We start from the raw sequence: 18,867 nt of genomic DNA, 5'->3' as shown, positions 1-18,867 counted from the left end.
TACAGCATTTAGTAACTTACCACCTATTCCATATACTTGCAACATCTGCCACATTGCTCCCCTATCCACTCTGTTATATGCATTTTCTAAGCCCATAAATGCAATGAAAACTTCCCTACCATTCTCTAAATACTGTTCACGTATATGCTGCAATGTAAACTCTTGATCTACACATCCCTACCCACTCTAAAACCTCCTTGCTCATCTGCAATCCTACATTCTGTCGTGCCTCTAATTCTTTTAATAATAACTCTACCATACACTTTTCCTGGTATACTCAGTAAACTTATTCCTCTATAATTTTTACAATCTCTTTTGTCCCCTTTCCCTTTATAAAAGGAATTATACATGCTCTCTGCCATACATACATACCAACCACTCCAACACTATATCCCCCCTGCTTTTAACATTTCTGTCATGATCCCGTCAGTTCCAGCTGCTTTACCCCCTTTCATTCTATGTAATGCCTCGCACACCTCCCCCACACTCACATCCTGCTCTTCTTCAGTCCTAAAAGATGGTATACCTCTCTGGCCAGTGCATGCAATTACCGCCTCCCTTTCTTCATTGACATTTAAAAGTTCCTCAAAATATTCCCGATATCTACCCAATACCTCCATCTCCCCATCTACTAACTACCCTACTCTGTTTTTAACTGAGAAATCCATTCGTTTCCTAGGCTTTCTTAACTTGTTTATCTTGCTCCAATTTTTTTTCTTATTTTCATCAAAATTTCTTGACAGTGCCTCTCCCACTCTATCATCTGCTCTCCTTTTACACTCTCTCACCATTCTCTTCACCTTTCTTTTACTCTCCATATACTCTGCTCTTTTTATAACACTTCTGCTTTGTAAAAACCCCTCATAAGCTTCCCTTTTCTCTTTTATCACACACTTTACTTCATCATTCCACCAATCACTCCTCTTTCCTCCTGCACCCACCCTCTGATAGCCACAAGCTTTTGCCCCACATTCTAATACTGCATTTTTAAAACTATTCCAACCCTCTTCAACCCCCCCGATACTCATACTTGCACTAGCCCACCTTTCTTCCAATAGTTGCTTATATCTCACCCGAACTTCTTCCTCCCTTAGTTTAAACACTTTCACCTCTCTCTTGTTGCCATTTTGTGGTTAAATATCCTCTTTTAATCATTTTAATCATGAAATATGTCTTGTCCACTAAGTTCATGTTTGTCCAGTTACATACAAGCATATGTACATACATACTGTATTTTCATAAATACAAAATATTACAGAAGACAATGATGGGAAGGCCTGATGGCCTCAGCCCGTTGTTGTACATAAAATGTTTTGCCGTGGAACGCACAGGGACTACAGCAGACCCTGATCATGGCCACAGAACACCTGTTTAGGTCAACATCTCCTTCGAGATCCTCAGATAGGTCATCTAAATAATTTCCATAATTTTAGGTTCTCGGTACTTGCACAAAGTTGGCCAGAAGGCTGCTCATGGCTATGGGACCATTAGTGCAGTCTTCAGTGACAGCAGTTTTTATGCTAACTCTCAGGTGAGATTGTGTGATTTTCTCATGTTGTATTTGCTTTAGCAGTGTCCATGTATTTATTGTTTTCTTAAGACACTGGATTGTATTTTATACACCTCTAAACCTGTGTGAGTTATTCAACACAAAAAATGGTGGAGGCTTCATCCACCATTGTCAAACTGTGGTCTAGGATCTGACCAGTCATATTTATACTCATGTTTGAGCCCTGAAAATGTAATTTGAGTTTTTAATGTCAGGAATATCACTGACTTAGTTTTTCTGCTGAATATAGCACAGCATTGTACAGTGCTCATCATTAACCCTTTCAGTGTTGCAATGCCTGCTTGCAGACTTGCTCTCAGGGTTGAAGAATTTAAAAAAAAAAATATTTTATGAAATGATAGAAAATCTTTTTCCAAAGGTAATGAAATCAAAAGTACAAAATTTGATGAAAAACTTACGGAATTATGCTCTCTCAAAGTTAGCGGTCTCGGCAATATTTATGCATCGGTGATTTCGCCCACTCTGAGCGCTATTTTGGGCCAGTTCCATTGTTCCAGTCATCCAAACTCATAGCTATTTTGCTAATACAGTGGACCCCCGGTTAACGATTTTAATCCGTGCAAGAGGGATAATTGTTATGCGAAATAATCGTTATGCGAATGAATTTTCCCCATAAGAAATAATGGAAATAAAATTAATCCGTGCAAGACGCCCAAAAGTATGAAAAAAAATTTTTTTTACCACATGAAATGTTAATTTTAATACACACAAACTGAAAAAGGCATGCACAATTACATGACACTTACTTTTATTGAAGATCTGGTGATGATTGATGGGATGGGAGGAGGGGAGAGCATTATCTTCTTACTGTTTAGAAGGGGAATCCCCTTCCATTACGACTTGAGGTAGCAAGTCCTTTTCCGGGGTTACTTCCCTTCTTCTTTTAATGCCACTAGGACCAGCTTGAGAGTCACTGGACCTCTGTCGCACAACAAATCTGTCCATAGAGCTCTGTACCTCCCGTTCCTTTACGATTTGTCTAAAATGGGCCACAACATTGTCATTGAAATAGTCACCAGCACGGCTTGCAACAGCTGTGTCAGGGTGATTTTCATCTATAAAGGTTTGCAGTTCAACCCACTGTGCACACATTTCCTTAATCTTTGAAGTAGGCACAATGGATTCCACAACTGGCATAGGCTTCTCAGGGTTAGCCCCAAACCCTTCAAAATCTTTCTTAATTTCCATACTAATTCTCACCCTTTTTACCACAGGGTTGGCACTAGAAGCTTTCTTGGGGCCCATGGTCACTTATTTTCCAGAAACAGCACCGAAAACACTGTAATAATACGAAATATTCCGAGTGTATGCTTGGATGTTACCGCGGAGGCTGGCTGGTAAACAATGGGACGGGCGGCACATGTGAGGGCACATTGGACGCGTCTCGGACGAAAATCGGTGAGCGGGTTTTTAATCGGTATGCGCGGCAAAAATTTTGCGATAAATCCATTTATTCTATCAATTGATTACAAGAAATTGGTAATTTGGCCAATTTCACACAAAATTCAAGAATGACCAATTTCAAAATAGGGTCCAGAATAAACAAAGCAGACATTCCTGGCACTAAAATAACATTTTTTTCTGTTCATTAGTTATGTCTTCAGGCCTCTCTTATATTATGCTTGCTTTCCATTTTGAATTTTTAATAACACAAAAATTAGAAGATTTACTGTTATGCAGACTACTGCATTATTGTAATTATTGTATAAATAATATCAGCACACTTGTGAACAAATATTAGACCCACAGTGACGTGATTTGTTTACTCTCGAACATCAGCAAAAACCGAACATTTCCGTTAATTTGAGCTCAATTTCAAGCTACTTTCAGTCCCGAAAACCAATCAGAATCACCTCTATTTCTGTAGCATATCTTCCAATCTATCAAATGAAACCAAGAAAACAAGAATACAGCCATAAAAAACATACAAAAGTACACCACAAAATCGCTGTTTACAACCAAAAACATGGTCGCAGCTTTTTTTTCTCATGCACTGTGTGCTGCAGGATTTTTTTATATGGAGCACACTTACCACATAGACCCTTCTTTCTTCTTTCAATGCACCAGCTGTATCCCACCCAAGCAGGATGGCCCAGAGAGAAAAACAAAAGTCTCTCTTTTTAACTTTAGTAGCATATACAGGAGAAGGGGTTACTAGCCCATTGCTTCCGGCATGTTAGTCGCCTCTTACAACATGCATGGCTTACAGAGGAAGACTTCTGTTCCACTTTCCCATGGAGATAAAAGGAAATAAACAAGAAGAAGTAGTAAGAAAATAGAAGAAAACCCAGAAGGGTGTGTATATACATATGCTTGTTCATGCATGTGTAGTGTGACCTAAGTGTAAGTAGAAGTAGCAAGTCGTACCTAAAATCTAGCATGTTTCTGAGACAGAAAAAAGACACCAGCAATCCTAACCATCATATAAAACAATTAACAGACTTTCATTTTACACTCACTTGGCAGAACAGTAGTACATGTACCTCCTTGGGTGGTTGCTGTCTACCAGCCTACTACCTTGGTCTGCATAGACCCATTCTCTCATATTTAAGCACAAATTTACTGCTCACAGTCTATCTGAGTGAGTTGAGCTCATGACATCATATTACAGGACCGACACTGGCTTCAAAGCTGTGATATGACGGGACCGATACTGAAAGGGTTAAGTACACCGGCTGCCCCCCTACCCATCTCAAATTGATCACAAACTTTAGAAAAAATAAATATTGTAGTGTATTTCTCAAAGATTTAGTATTTTGTAGGTCATCCCTCATGCGTTAGGACATCTTCAGTTATCTAAGAAGTAATTTACAAAAATTTTTGAGGGTTTCTTGTGGTACATTTTCCCATGATGTCCTTCCTCTAAATTTCTCTATCACAGCCCAGAGGTTGTCAATGGGGTACAGTTCTGGGGAATTACCTGGCTAGTCATGAGAGGTTATGTCACAGTCATGAACCCATTAAGCAACTGATTTAGCAGTGTTGCAAGAAGCATTGTTTTGCATAAAATTCTTTGCACCACACTGAGTGAAAGATTCTGGAAAATGATCACAGAGAAGTTCTAAATGGTTGTACTGCTTCATGTGTTGGTTGTTGTGCATCACAATCAACTTAACTGGCCTTCTAGTCTTGTATGACAGGCAGATTTGTGTTCATGGTCCCTGTGCACTCTGTGGTTTTGAGCGCCAAGTTTGTTGGACGTTTTTGGCTGATGAATTAATGTGGACCAGAGTAAATTGCTAACACAAAAGATAGTTGCACAGATCATTGTATTATATAAGTCAGGCCATCAATTGAAGGAAATAGTAGAAGCCATTGATGTGTGTGAGTTGGCATGGCATCAGTATTGCTATGATGTGGACATGTCATCAACACTATCTTTGAGGACAGCATTGATGACATGCCCACGCTAAAGCCATGTCCAAGGAAGCCCAAAACTTCTCCACTAACAGTAACTGAAGTAACATACTTGGAATTGCTCTTTTATCAGTTACCTGAATCATTTACTTAGTGTGGTGCAACTTTTTTAAGCAAGACAGTGCTCCTTGCCACACTGCAAAATCTGTTGTTTAGTGGCTTCATGCCTATGAGGTACCCTTTGGTGACTGGCCAGGAAATTTCCCAGACTTGAACCTCACTGAGAGCCTCTAGGCTCTGATAGAGATCTACAGAGGAAGGATATCAGCCCACTCCCACAGCTGTAGCATGTCATCCATGAGTCGTGGGTAAATTTACCCCATGGAACCGTGAAGAATGTATGTTAATTACTTAGTAAATGGTTGAAACATGTCCTAAGGTGTGTGGGAAAACCTGTTTTCAGGTCATTGTTTTAGAGGGAGATTGACATACTTTAACGAGTACAGCATAATGTAAACTTGTATATATAGATTTCTTCTTCTTTCAACAAACCGGCTGTATCCCACTGAGAATCTATGGGTTTATAGTTATGATTACCTCTGGTTTTTTAAAGGTTTTGTCTCAGTTGCAACTTTTCATAAACTCTTAGTCTCGACTCTAAAATGGCAGGACGCTTCAACATTTTATCTGGTATCTTTAATTGTTTGATTTTTCCTTGATAATGTTCCATTATTTCTTTGTTTTTATGATTTGCAGGCATCTGACAAAATAGAGTATTGCAGCTTCTCCTTGGAAGATAGCAGTGCTTGGAAGATGATGTCTCCGAGTGCTATATCAAGCATGATAGTAAAGTCTCCTTGCTTGGTACCACTAACACCAGCTTCTAGTGAGGAAAACAAAAGGAGTTCTGACATGGAGGTGCAGCTAAGAGTATATATAATTGAACACAGAAGTGTAAGTAACTCTTGTCTTTATAGTGCTGTATATACTTGCAGATACACTGTATACAATATAACTGAAAATTTTGAAATAGCTTGGCTGTGTTCGTAATCATTTAAATTTGTTTATTATAACAACAGTTTTGTTTCCTTCAAATGGATCCTACTACAGGTTCATGTGTTACAGTAATGATGTTGACTCTTGTAGAATTATTCACCGTGATTTAGCCATGTTTAAGGGATTGGGGCAGTCATTCTGGAGCGAGTATTTTTAAATATTGTTCTTATCAAAGGCCTTGCTAATCAAACAACTAAAATTTTGGAAAATTTGCCTAAAAGAATTCAAATGTGCATCATGTTTGTCCTTTAATTTTTTTTTTTTTAACACACCAACCATATCCCACTTAGGTAGGGTAACCTAAAAAGAAAAACAAAAGTTTTCCTCTTTAAATTTAGTAATTTATACAAGAGAAGGGGTTACTAGCGCCTTGCTCCTGGCATTTTATTCCTCTCTTATGACACACATGGCTTACAGAGGAAGAATTCTCTTCCACTTTCCCATGGAGATGAGAGGAAATAAAGAAAAACAAGAACTATTAAGAAAATAGAAAAATCCAGGTGTGTGTGTGTGTGTGTTTTTGTTTGTTTGTGTGTTTTTTTCTTTCTTTCAACAAATTAGTCGTGTCCCACCGAGACAGGGTGGTCCAAAAAGAAAAACGAAAGTCTCTCTTTTAAACTTTAGTAATGTAAACAGGAGAAGGGGTTACTAGTACCTCACTCCTGTCATTTTAGTTGACTCTTATGACACGCATGGCTTACGGAGGAAGAATTCTGTTCCACTTCCCCGTGGAGATAAGAGGAAATAAACAAGAGCAAGAACTAGTAAGAAAGTAGAAGAAAACCCAGAGGGGTATGTGTATATATGCTTATACATCCAAATGTAGTGTGACCTAAGTGTAAGTAGAAGTAGCAAGACGTACCTGAAATCTTGCATGTTTATGAAACAGAAAAATGGCACCAGCAATCCTACCATCATGTAAAACAATTACAGGCTTCTGTTTTACACTCACTTGGCAGGATGGAAGTACCTCCTGGGAGGTTACTGTCTACCAACCTATTCTTCTTCTTTCAACACACCGACCGTATCCCACCGAGGCGGGGTGGCCCAAAAGGAAAAATGAAAGTTTCTCCTTTTACATTTAGTAATATATACAGGAGAAGAGGTTACCAGCCCCTTGCTCCCGGCATTTTAGTCGCCTCTTACAACACGCATGGCTTACGGAGGAAGAATTTTGTTCCACTTCCCCACGGAGTTAAGAGGAAATAAACAAGAACAAGAACTAGAAAGAAAATAGAAGAAAACCCAGAGGGGTGTGTATATATATGTTTGTACATGTATGTGTAGTGTGACCTAAGTGTAAGTAGAAGTAGCAAGTCGTACCTGAAATCTTGCATGTGTATGAGACAGAATAAAAAGACACCAGCAATCCCACCATCATGTAAAACAACTACAGGCTTCCGTTCTACACTCACTTGGCAGGACGGTAGTACCTTCCTGGGCGGTTGCTGTCTACCAACCTATTAACTAGGTTTAAATAGTTTTATAGATTGCAGCCACTAAGATTTGTACACAACATTATTTCACACAGCCCAGTGGTTTTTGGTGGGATACAGGTCTCGAGAATTTCCTGGCTGGTCATCGAAGGTTATTTCACAGTCACAGAACTATTGAAAAACTGATTTAGCAGTGTTGCAAGAAGCATTGTCTTGCATAAAAATCTTTGAACCACACTGAGTGAAAGATTCTGGTAAATGATCACAGAGCAGTTCTAGGTAGTTGTATGCTTCAAATATTGGTGTTGGGCATCATGATCAAGTCATCAACACTTTTAGCACCAAAACAAGCCAAAACCATCAGAGATTCAGGGAGTTTTGTGGTACCACAGGTGTAATGTGAATTCAAAAGGGTCACTACTTGGGCATCTAAATGTTCCTTCCATGGTTACAGGTCACTGTGAAAGCCACTTTATCACTAAAGAACCTCACTCCACTTTTTCTGGTCCATGTTTGGTATTTCTTTGCAAACACAACTCTTCGAATTCTCTTCACATGGCTCAAAATTGTTATCTGGACAGGTTGATGACTGCCGTTGCCAAGTTTCTTTACACGCCTATTAACAGTTCTAATAGACATAAGAAGCAGTTCATGACTCTTTTTCTTTAATCTCTCATGTAGTCACTCTTGGTCTGGTCTTAAGCTGTCTCTTTATTACAGTTAATGTGCATGCAAAAAATGTCTGCAGAGGCTTAGGTTAGCAAGGTTGAGGCACACTGTGTACCTGTTGCCAGCTGGCCTCTTCTACCAAGTTGTCACAAGTGATGTTGCATCACCATCCAATTTCACAACTCATGATTCACATTATTACTTCGTGAACTACATCTCCCCCTTCACTGGGAAGGATCTCAAGGCCTACAAAAATCTTTATAAATACCAGTCAAACCAGGAAAAAACTTTTTTCCATTGATACGAACACTGACTTTTTGATCCCAGCCAAGAAGTGTTGTGCCATCCCACTGCCAGTTGACAGTGATACAGTGGAACCCCGAGTTTCAGCCATAATTCGTTCCAGAAGGCTGTTTGAGTGCTATTACCTAACGAATTTGTTCCCATAAGGAATAATGTAAATTAAATTAGTCCGTTGCAGACCCCCAAAAATACACTTACAAAAGCACTTACAATAATACGCTTAAATAATTGTTCGAGTTGGGAGGTGGTCGAAACTCAGGGTACCACTATATATATAAATAAAAGCAAGAACTCCTAATATACCATTGCTTCAAAATAAGTTAAGGAGCTGTACTAAGCTTCAGCAAGTCAGGTGTTAGTCTTGCACTGCTCTTTCTGCTTCAAGAAAGCTAGAGACTGCAACACTATGAGCTATTGCTTTTTTATTTATGGACAGCTTTATACAACCCTCAAAACAAAAATCTCAGTCATCTTGACCTGCTTGCTGAATGCAACAAAGAATTTCCCTAAATCAAGTAAGATCAGAACATGATAAAAATTGCTATTATTGTTGCTGGCATTATATTATTTTTAAATTATGCTTATCAAGAATTAGATGAGGAGATGGAGGTACTGGGAAGATGGAGAGAATATTTTGAAGAACTCTTAAATGTTGATGAAGAGAGAAGCAGTAATTTCATTCATTGGCCAGGGAGGTATAAAATCTTTTAGGAGTAAGGAAGGACCAGATGTGAGTGTGGATGACGTGTATGAGGCAGTGGGTGAACTGAAAGGGGGTAAAGCAGCTGGGATTGATGGGAATCAAGGCAGAAATCTTAAAAGCAGGTAGGGATATAGTTCTGGGGTGGTTGGTGTTTTTATTCAATAAATATATGAAAGAGGGGAAGGTACCTTGAGATTGTTGGAGAGCATGGATAATTTTCCCTTCTATAAAGAAAAAGGGGACAAAAGAGAATGTAAGAATTCTTGGGGAATAAGCCTGTTGAGTATACTAGGTAAAATGAGTGGTAGAGTTACATTGCAAGAATTAATTAAGAGTAAGACAGAGAGCAGGAGTACAGATGAACAGGGAAGCTTTAGGAAGGGTAGGGGATCTGTAGACCAAGTGTTTACATTAAAGCATATAAGTGAAAAGTATTTAGATAAGGGTAAGGAAGTTTTTGTTGCACTTATGGATTTAGGAAAGGCATATGATAGGAAGGATAGGGGAGCAATATGGCAGATGTTGCAAGTATATAGAGTAGTTGGTAGATTACTTAAAGCAGTTAAGAGTTTTTACGAGGCTTGTGAGGTTCAGGTTAGGGTAGGTATGAGAAGAGACTATTTTCCAGTAAAAGTAGGCCTTAGACAGGGATGTGATGTCACCATGATTGTTTAACATTTATAGAGTTGGTTGTAAAAGAAGTGAATGCTTGGGTGTTGGGAAGAAATGTGGGATTGAAATATAAAGAATCTAATACAGTGGCTTTTTTGCCACAGACATGCTGCTTTTGGGAGATACCAAAGAGAAGTTGCAAAGGTTGGTGGATGAATTTGGGAGGATATATGAAAGAAGGAAATTAATAGTGAAAATATGAAAGAGCAAGGTGATGATGGGTAACAAAAAATTTAGGTAATGAAAGATTGGATATCAGATTGGAGGAAGGGAGTATGGAGTAAGTGAAGGTGTTCAGATATTTGGGAGTAGACTTGTCAGTGGATGGGTCTATGTAAGGTAAAGTGAACCATTGAATTGAGAAGGGGAGAAAAAAGGTGAGTGGTGCACTGAGGAGTCTGTGGAGACAAAAATGTTATCTGTAGAAGCAAACAGGGAAATGTATGAGAGTACATATAGTGGGTTGTTAATATTGCACCGAGGAGGAGGTTGGAGGCAGTGGAGATGCCACGTCTGATAAGATAAGATAAGATAAGATTTCGTTCGGATTTTTAACCCCGGAGGGTTAGCCACCCAGGATAACCCAAGAAAGTCAGTGCGTCATCGAGGACTGTCTAACTTATTTCCATTGGGGTCCTTAATCTTGTCCCCCAGGATGCGACCCACACCAGTCGACTAACACCCAGGTACCTATTTGCTGCTAGGTGAACAGGACAATAGGTGTAAGGAAACGTGTCGGAATTTCCACCCGCCGGGAATCGAACCCGGGCCCTCCGTGTGTGAAGCGGGAGTTTTAGCCACCAGACCACCGGGCCAGGGTAGTGTATGGTGTGAATTTTATGCAGAGCATTCGCAGTTTGAAGATTATAAGAAGGTGCAGTTTTACTAAACATAAGAACATAAGAAAAAAGGAACACTGCAACAGGCCTACTGGCTTATGCGAGGCAGCTCCTGTTCTCCCACCGGCTTAAGCCAATGCCTTGCCCTAGTGAGGTCAGACACTTCAGTTAAGGGAGGAGCAGTGCATCCGACCTAGTAGCACAAGCTAGTCAGGTCCAACTCGCACCCACCCACACCCACTCATGTATTTATCCAACCTATTTTTAAAACTGCACAACGTCTTAGTGTCTATGACGGTACTTGTGGGAGTGTGTTCCACTCATCCACAACTTTATTACCAAACCAGTGCTTTCCTATATCCTTCATGAATCAGAATTTTTCCAATTTAAAGCCATTGCTCAAGCCCCTGCCACTTATAATCTCCTTAACATACTCCCTCTAGCCCTTCCTAGGATGACCCTTACCCCTCCTTCCTTCCACCCCAGGTTGATTAACCCTCTTAGTCATCCTATTCTTCTCCATCTTTCCTAATTGCCCAAGCCATACTGAGATGCAGCTTTGTTTTGTTTTGCATTGTGAGTATGCATGACTCACCACCACCACTGACTTGAGCTCCAACTTTGTTTTTTCTCAGGACACTGGCTTGAGCTCCAACTTTGATGATCATCTGAGCTACATACTGACTCCTGCATTATGGTCCTATGAGAGAAGAGCTGTCGATGGTGACGGTGGCACTGAAGGTCGAGGAACAGAACTCTTCTCAGCTGCTCTTATGCATACTGTGCCTGAGGGACATACTTTTAAGGCATTTCCCTTCCACTTTGTACATTGTTCTCCACGTCGTGCCTTCACTACAATATTAAAGTAAGAATGCTCTGCAGAAGCGTGTTTATGTATATAACTTTTGCTTCATTTATTTAACTTTTTTGTATAGCTATTGTTTTTTCTCACTGCCTATGTCATTTTGTCTTTTACTCTTCTTACTTTATTTCAAGTTTTTTATTATTATTATCACACTGGCCGATTCCCACCAAGGCAGGGTGGCCCGAAAAAGAAAAACTTTCACCATCATTCACTCCATCACTGTCTTGCCAGAAGGGTGCTTTACACTACAGTTTTTAAACTGCAACATTAACACCCCTCCTTCAGAGTGCAGGCACTGTATTTCCCATCTCCAGGACTCAAGTCCGGCCTGCCGGTTTCCCTGAACCCCTTCATAAATGTTACTTTGCTCACACTCCAACAGCACGTCAAGTATTAAAAACCATTTGTCTCCATTCACTCCTATCAAACACGCTCACGCATGCCTGCTGGAAGTCCAAGCCCCTCGCACACAAAACCTCCTTTACCCTCTCCCTCCAACCTTTCCTAGGCCGACCCCTACCCCGCCTTCCTTCCACTACAGACTGATACACTTTTGAAGTCACTCTGTTTCGCTCCATTCTCTCTACATGTCCGAACCACCTTAACAACCCTTCCTCAGCCCTCTGGACAACAGTTTTGGTAATCCCACACCTCCTCCTAACTTCCAAACTACGAATTCTCTGCATTATATTCACACCACACATTGCCCTCAGACATGACATCTCCACTGCCTCCAGCCTTCTCCTCGCTGCAACATTCATCACCCATGCTTCACACCCATATAAGAGCGTTGGTAAAACTGTACTCTCATACATTTCCCTCTTTGCCTCCAAGGACAAAGTTCTTTGTCTCCACAGACTCCTAAGTGCACCACTCACCCTTTTCCCCTCATCAATTCTATGATTCACCTCATCTTTCATAGACCCATCCGCTGACACGTCCACTCCCAAATATCTGAACACATTCACCTCCTCCATACTCTCTCCCTCCAGTCTGATATCCAATCTTTTATCACCTAATGTTTTTGTTATCCTCATAACCTTACTCTTTCCTGTATTCAGTTTTAATTTTCTTCTTTTGCACACCCTACCAAATTTCAAGTTATTGGATGGATTATCAGTGAGTTATATACATAACATACATATTAAGTTACACAGTTAAAAAATGGTGCCATGGAATTTTTTCAGACATTAATATATCTAATAATTTGATCATCATCCCTTTTCATTGTATTGCTTTAGTTTATACTATACCTGTAGACCCTTTTAGAGTTCCTTGACCTACCTCATCTTTTCATTGTATTGCTTTAGTTTATACTATACCTGTAGACCCTTTTAGAGTTCCTTGACCTACCTCGTCTTTTCATTGTATTGCTTTAGTTTATACTATACCTGTAGACCCTTTAGAGTTCCTTGACCTACCTCGTCTTTTCATTGTATTGCTTTAGTTTATGCTATACCTGCAGATTCTTTATAGAGTTCCTTAACCTACCTCATTTTTTTTATTCTTCTTTTATCATGCTTCCTTTCACTTTGGGAAGTCCCTGTTGTCGAGTCTGCTCTTCATGCTTCTGTCGAGTCTGCTCTTCATGCTTCTGTCGAGTCTGCTCTTCATGCTTCTGTCGAGTCTGCTCTTCATGCTTCTGTCGAGTCTGCTCTTCATGCTTCTGTCGAGTCTGCTCTTCATGCTTCTGTCGAGTCTGCTCTTCATGCTTCTGTTGAGTCTGCTCTTCATGCTTCTTTCGAGTCTGCTCTTCATGCTTCTGATACTTCTGTTGTATCCACTAATGGTTTCAAATCCTCTTAGAGTGTTATTCAGTGTTTTCACTAATAATGTGGTTTAAGGGTGGCTGTGACAGTCACCTTGAATTTTCACAGTAGTTATGTATACTTTTTACCACCATCATCCTTATTGCTATGGTGTGAGATGCAACTAATGTGACATTTTATTGTGGCCACAATAAAAATGTCATTAGTTGCATCTGTGTTTATGTACCTAATATTTCATTGGTAATTCTACCATTATTACTGAGGGTCATTGTGTTGCAGATAATTCAGACTTTTGATTTCTTTGTCTTTACATTCAGTACTAGGCTGTGTCATATAATCATCAGAGATGGATGGACATGTTTTCTGGGTTCTTACCATTTTAGTATTCAGGGCAATGAATTTGTGAGTTCTTCCACACATTCGACACTTCCAAACCTTTTAATCTTCTGCAGCCTATTGCTATGTTTTGGCTATTATTAGGTATTAACTTTACCATTGTGAGATAACTCAGCTTTGATGGTGTAAGTTTAGTAACTGATAAACTGTTTTTAATCAAACTGCAATAAGAACTCTGGCCATCCTTCCCTTATTGCTGTCAGTTACAGGTACACATTCCTTTATCTGAAATCCTCGGGGACAGTAGTGTTTCGAATTTCAGAATGAACATAAGAACATAAGAATGGAGGAACACTGCAGAAGGCCTACTGGCCCATACAAAACGACCTCTACCCAAAGCTACCCAAGAATTATCTCCCATACCCAATGACACTAATCAAACCCAGCCCCTCTCACTCGTATATTTGTCCAATCTCTTCTTAAAGCTACCCAAGGTCCTAGCCTCTATCACCCCACTGGGAAGATTGTCCCACGCATCCACAACTCTGTTAGAAAACCAGTACTTACCTATGTCCTTTCTAAATCTAAATTTATCCAACTTAAATCCATTATTTCTGATTCTTACCTGGTTCAACACCCTCAATACCTTATTAATATCTCCTTTGTTTATGCCCGTCATCCACTTATACACCTCAATGATATCTCCTCTCATTCTACATCTCTCCAGAGAGTGAAGATTTAAGGCTTTAAGTCTATCTTCATATGGGAGATTCCTTACACAGTAAATCATTTTAGTCATTCTTCTCTGTATGTTCTCCAATGAGTCTATATTCATCCTGTAGTAAGGAGACCAAAACTGAGCAGCATAATCTAAATGAGGCCTCACCAGTGATGTATAGAGCTGTAAAATAACTTTTGGGCTTCTGTTACTTATACTTCTTGAGATAAATCCAAGTAATCTGTTTGCCTTGTTGTGCACACTTAGGCACTGCTGCCTTGGCTTTAGGTTTTTGCTTACCATGACTCCCAAGTCCTTTTCCCACTCTGTATGATGAAGCTCTACTTCACCTAGTTTATAGCTTCGAGGGTTATTTTCATTACCAAGGACCAGTACCTTACACTTATCCACATTGAACTTCATCTGCCATTTTTCAGACCAAGACATTAATTTGTCTAAATCCTCCTGCAGTTCATTGCTATCCTCCTCAGAATGAATCATACGGCCTATCTTCGTATCATCAGCAAACTTGCTCATGTCACTCGTAATCCTTTCATCAAGGTCATTAATGTAAATTATAAACAAGAGAGGGCCTAAAACTGATCCTTGTGGAACGCCACTAGTAACTAAGCCCCATTGAAGGTGGGGTTTAGAGCAGCACACCATAATCAGACATTAACACTGCAGCAAAAACGTATGAATGCTCACACTAAGTGGGATAAATAAAGACTACACATACTACTACAGTTTATTTATAGAGTAATATAGTGATAAATGAAATAGTGGGATGATTATAGACCAAGAACGTGATTCTCAAGCAATGAATCAGCACTATGACAGATGACATTTTTAAAGACTTAATTGATCACACATTTTCACTATATTGTCTATGGGGACTTTTTCACCTGTGTTCACAATGTGATCATCATCATTACTATTCTCATGCTTATTTGTATTTAACATCATTTCTTTAAATCATAAACAGTGGTAGTTCCAACACCATATTCTTCAGTAAGACGCCACTCTGACACACCATGATCAAGCTTCTGCAGTAACTCTACTTTCTGCGTTATTGATAACGTCGGATGCTTCCTTTTATTTTTCACACTGTTACCCATAGGGGTATCTGCAGCTCTTTTTGATATTTTCAGAGTGAAGTTAAACAGTCACAAAATAAAAAGCAAAAACAAAATACGTCAGCAAACAGCAGATGCACGTGTGAACACTACAAGCGCTGAGACACAACTGACTCCTGCCACTCTGGCTGTCAGTGACTAACACTCCACACTCCACGAAAAAACTTCAGTTTTCAAAGCTTTTTGAATTTCAGAATTTCGGATAAAGGAATGTGGACCTGTATAGGAAACAGCACTTTGGTCATTATGTATTGGTCAACTTTTGAAGTAGTACCCAGCACCACACTGCAAGAATTGTCTGGTCATACAGAAAGTCCAGTGTCTTTTAATAAATTATTACAATCATCAAAGAGAATTCTGATTTCTTTTTCCCCTTTCTCCTTCATCATCTTGGTACTCAGTCTGCTCTCCTCTGAAAGTCATACCCTCAGTGCAGTTTCTTACCATCACTTTTTTAACAAATTAATTTACTACATTGACCTCTTCTTGCTTTTGTGTTCACTATTAACACTTGGGTTACTCTTCCTCAAACTTTGTCTACCCCTTTGCTTTATAACATTGAATGACTCTCATGGGTGTAATTCTGTGATTTTAATAAATATCCAGATTCTTACAGAATTTTACACGTCATTCTCCTGCAAACTGCTTTCTCCGTGCTGATATTTTCTGTCCATTGGTACGTATATCTTTGATATATTCTTGATGGGTTTCAAGAGTTTTCCTGCTCGTTCAGCCTGGCCTTGGGCCAGGCTTGGTTGTTATAGCTACTTATATTCGTCTCATTTAATTTTATTTAAGTTCCCTCAGCCATTCTATCTATCCTCCTGTATAGATGTATGTTGGGGTCATACTGCTTTAGGAGTGGGGATTGGTTGGTGTATATGTAGACAGAAATGGAAATTGGTGTTGGGGTGGTAGTAGGTCATGCTAGTTAGGTTTAAGGTCTATCAAGTATCAACTACACGAGAGTAGGGGCAGTTAGAGGCAGGTAATGTAAGTAGGACAAATGGTCCAAGTGTGAGGAAAGGTGGTGTTAAGTGGGCTGGTATTGTATGTTAGAGAAACTAAGGCAATTATTCTGGAACAAAATCTTTTAAAGCTCCTATAGCTACTGAACTTTCCCTGCTATACCTGAAGTTTCCCTGTTATCCTTTTTATGGAATATGATGGAGGAAACATAACTAGCCTTTGTTGCCATGTGTAGCTATCATATAGAATAGGGTAGCAGCACACTGTTGTTGTAACTAATTTAGTATGATTTCAGGCAGCTAAGATCATTCTCTCTAACATTGCTGTCTTGTCTCTCTTTTGCAATATGGTCTGACACATATTTTTATCAATGCGAATGCAAAAATAACTCCAGCAAAAGTGTTTTGGGGAAGCTAGAATATACAGTGGAACCTCTGGTCATGAATGCTTCCAAACACAAACTAATTCGTTCACAACCAAAAAATTCACCAAATTTTTGCATCTGGTCATGAACACACAATCGGGTGCCGAACAAACACAGCCGCGCCAATTTTCACATTCCATGCCATTTTTTTTGCACGTGCCAATTTTCCCTACTTCATGTTGTTTGTGTACACCTAACAAAGACCCTCGCCTTGTAGTTGGTCTCGGTCAAACGTGCGTTCATTTGCTGTGAACTCCTTGTGATGTATTTTGTATTTCTAATTCATTTTGTTTTCTTGGTTGTTTATGGTATGTTTTTTCTCTGTTATTTAAGTTTTTTCTCTATTAAACTGTGCATTATTTTGTATAATTAAGGATTTTTCAAATTTTGATTATTTTTTCTGTGCTTACACCTCTTAAAAAAAAAGTTTGCAGCGAATGATTCTTAGGGGTCTAGAATGGACTCATGCAGTGTTAGTTTTCTCTGTTCAAGGTTTTCTGTGTTATTCAAGGTTTTTACATTTAGTTTACTATTACACTGTGTATTCTTTGGTATAATTAACTATTTTTGTGCTTAAAAACCTTAAAAAACAATATTTCGGGATATTAGCAGTTTGGATCGACATGTTGTGTATCTTTATACGTATATGCTTCTTAACCCTTTGACTGTCGAGATCATATATATACGTCTTACGAGGTACCGTGTTTGAGGTATATATACTCATAAATTCTAGCGGCTTCAAATCAAGCAGGAGAAAGCTGATAGGCCCACATGTGAGAGAATGGGTCTGTGTGGTCAGTGTGCACCATATAAAAAAAATCCTGGAGCATGCAGTGCATAATGAGAAAAAAAAACGACCGTTTTTTTTAATTAAAATGCCGACTTTGTGGTCTATTTTCGTATAGTATTTATGGTTGTATTCTCATTTTCTTGATCTCATTTGATAGAATGGAAAACATATTATAGAAATAGAGGTGATTTTGAGTGATTTTACTATAAAAAGAACCTGGAAATGGAGGTCAAAGTAGGGGAAATGTTTGATTTTTGCCGATGTTCAAAAGTAAACAAATGATGTCATTGTCCAATAAATGTCCAACTAGCCATTCTAATATGCAGACGTGAATGGGTTGATGTTATTTATACAATTATTACAGTATTGCAATAGTCTACATAACAGTAAATCTTCTATTTTTTGTTTGAATAAAAATTCAAAATAGAAAGCAAGAGTAATATCAGAGGGGCTTGGAGACGTGACTGATGAACAAAGAAAATGTTATTTTAGAGACAGGAATGTCTGCATTGTTCATTTTGGACCTTATTTTGAAATTGTCATATTTTTTAATTTTTGTGAAATTGGCCAAATTGCAAATTTCTGACCACATTATTGGGTAGTTGAAATCAGTAAATGGGGAGTTTCTTGTACTCAATCGATAGAAAAAATGGAGTTCTAAAGAAATAGCAATGAGTTTGGTCGACTGGAACAACGAAATTAGCCGAAAATAGGGCTCAAAGTGGGCGAAATCGCAGATTTGTAAATATCGCCAAGGTCGCTAACTTCGTGAGAGCGTAATTCCGTCAGTTTTCCATCAAATTTCGTGTTTTTGGTGTCATTACAATCGGGAAAAGATTCTCTACCATTTCATAAGATTTTTTTTTTTTTTTTTTTTTTTTTTTGCAACACCAGGAGACACCTCAGAATTGGGGATTGTGACAGTCAAGGGGTTAGCTGTTTTGTTTTGAGCACCTCTGCAAAAACAGTGATTATGTGCGAGTGAGGTGAAAGTGTTGAATGATGATGAAAGTACAGTGGCCCCTGGCTTAGGATATTATTTCATTCCAGAAGTATGTTCAGGTGCCATTACTGAACGAATTTGTTACCATAAGGAATATTGTGAATTAGATTAGTCCATTTCAGACCCCCAAACATACACGTACAAATGCACTTACATAAATACGCTTACATAATTGGTTGCATTGGGAGCTGATCGTAAAGTGGGGGTCTACTGTATTTTCTTTTTGGGGATTTTCTTTCTTTTTGGGTCACC

At 39.1% G+C, this 18,867-nt stretch overlaps 1 protein-coding gene across 2 annotated transcripts in view; it reads left to right on the top strand.

Moving 5' to 3' along the window:
- LOC128684756 (centrosomal protein of 76 kDa-like) overlaps window positions 1-18,867 on the top strand; it is a 60,379-nt gene that overhangs the window by 40,938 nt on the left and 574 nt on the right. Inside the window, exons 9-12 of one of the 2 annotated variants that reach the window (XM_070102033.1) lie at window positions 1,434-1,531; window positions 5,684-5,881; window positions 11,241-11,470; window positions 15,445-16,585. In XM_070102033.1, coding sequence (XP_069958134.1) covers window positions 1,434-1,531; window positions 5,684-5,881; window positions 11,241-11,470; window positions 15,445-15,571 — 653 coding nt within the window. In that variant the 3' untranslated portion in view covers window positions 15,572-16,585. Of the gene's footprint in view, window positions 1-1,433; window positions 1,532-5,683; window positions 5,882-11,240; window positions 11,471-15,444; window positions 16,586-18,867 lie in introns of those variants that run through there. The other variant, XM_070102025.1, reaches the window with a different exon arrangement.

This window comes from Cherax quadricarinatus, chromosome 5 (assembly GCF_038502225.1).
Source record: "Cherax quadricarinatus isolate ZL_2023a chromosome 5, ASM3850222v1, whole genome shotgun sequence".
Lineage (NCBI taxonomy): Eukaryota > Metazoa > Arthropoda > Malacostraca > Decapoda > Parastacidae > Cherax > Cherax quadricarinatus.
The sequence above is the reverse complement of the archived record's forward strand: the minus strand, read 5'-3'. Positions and strand labels throughout refer to the sequence as shown.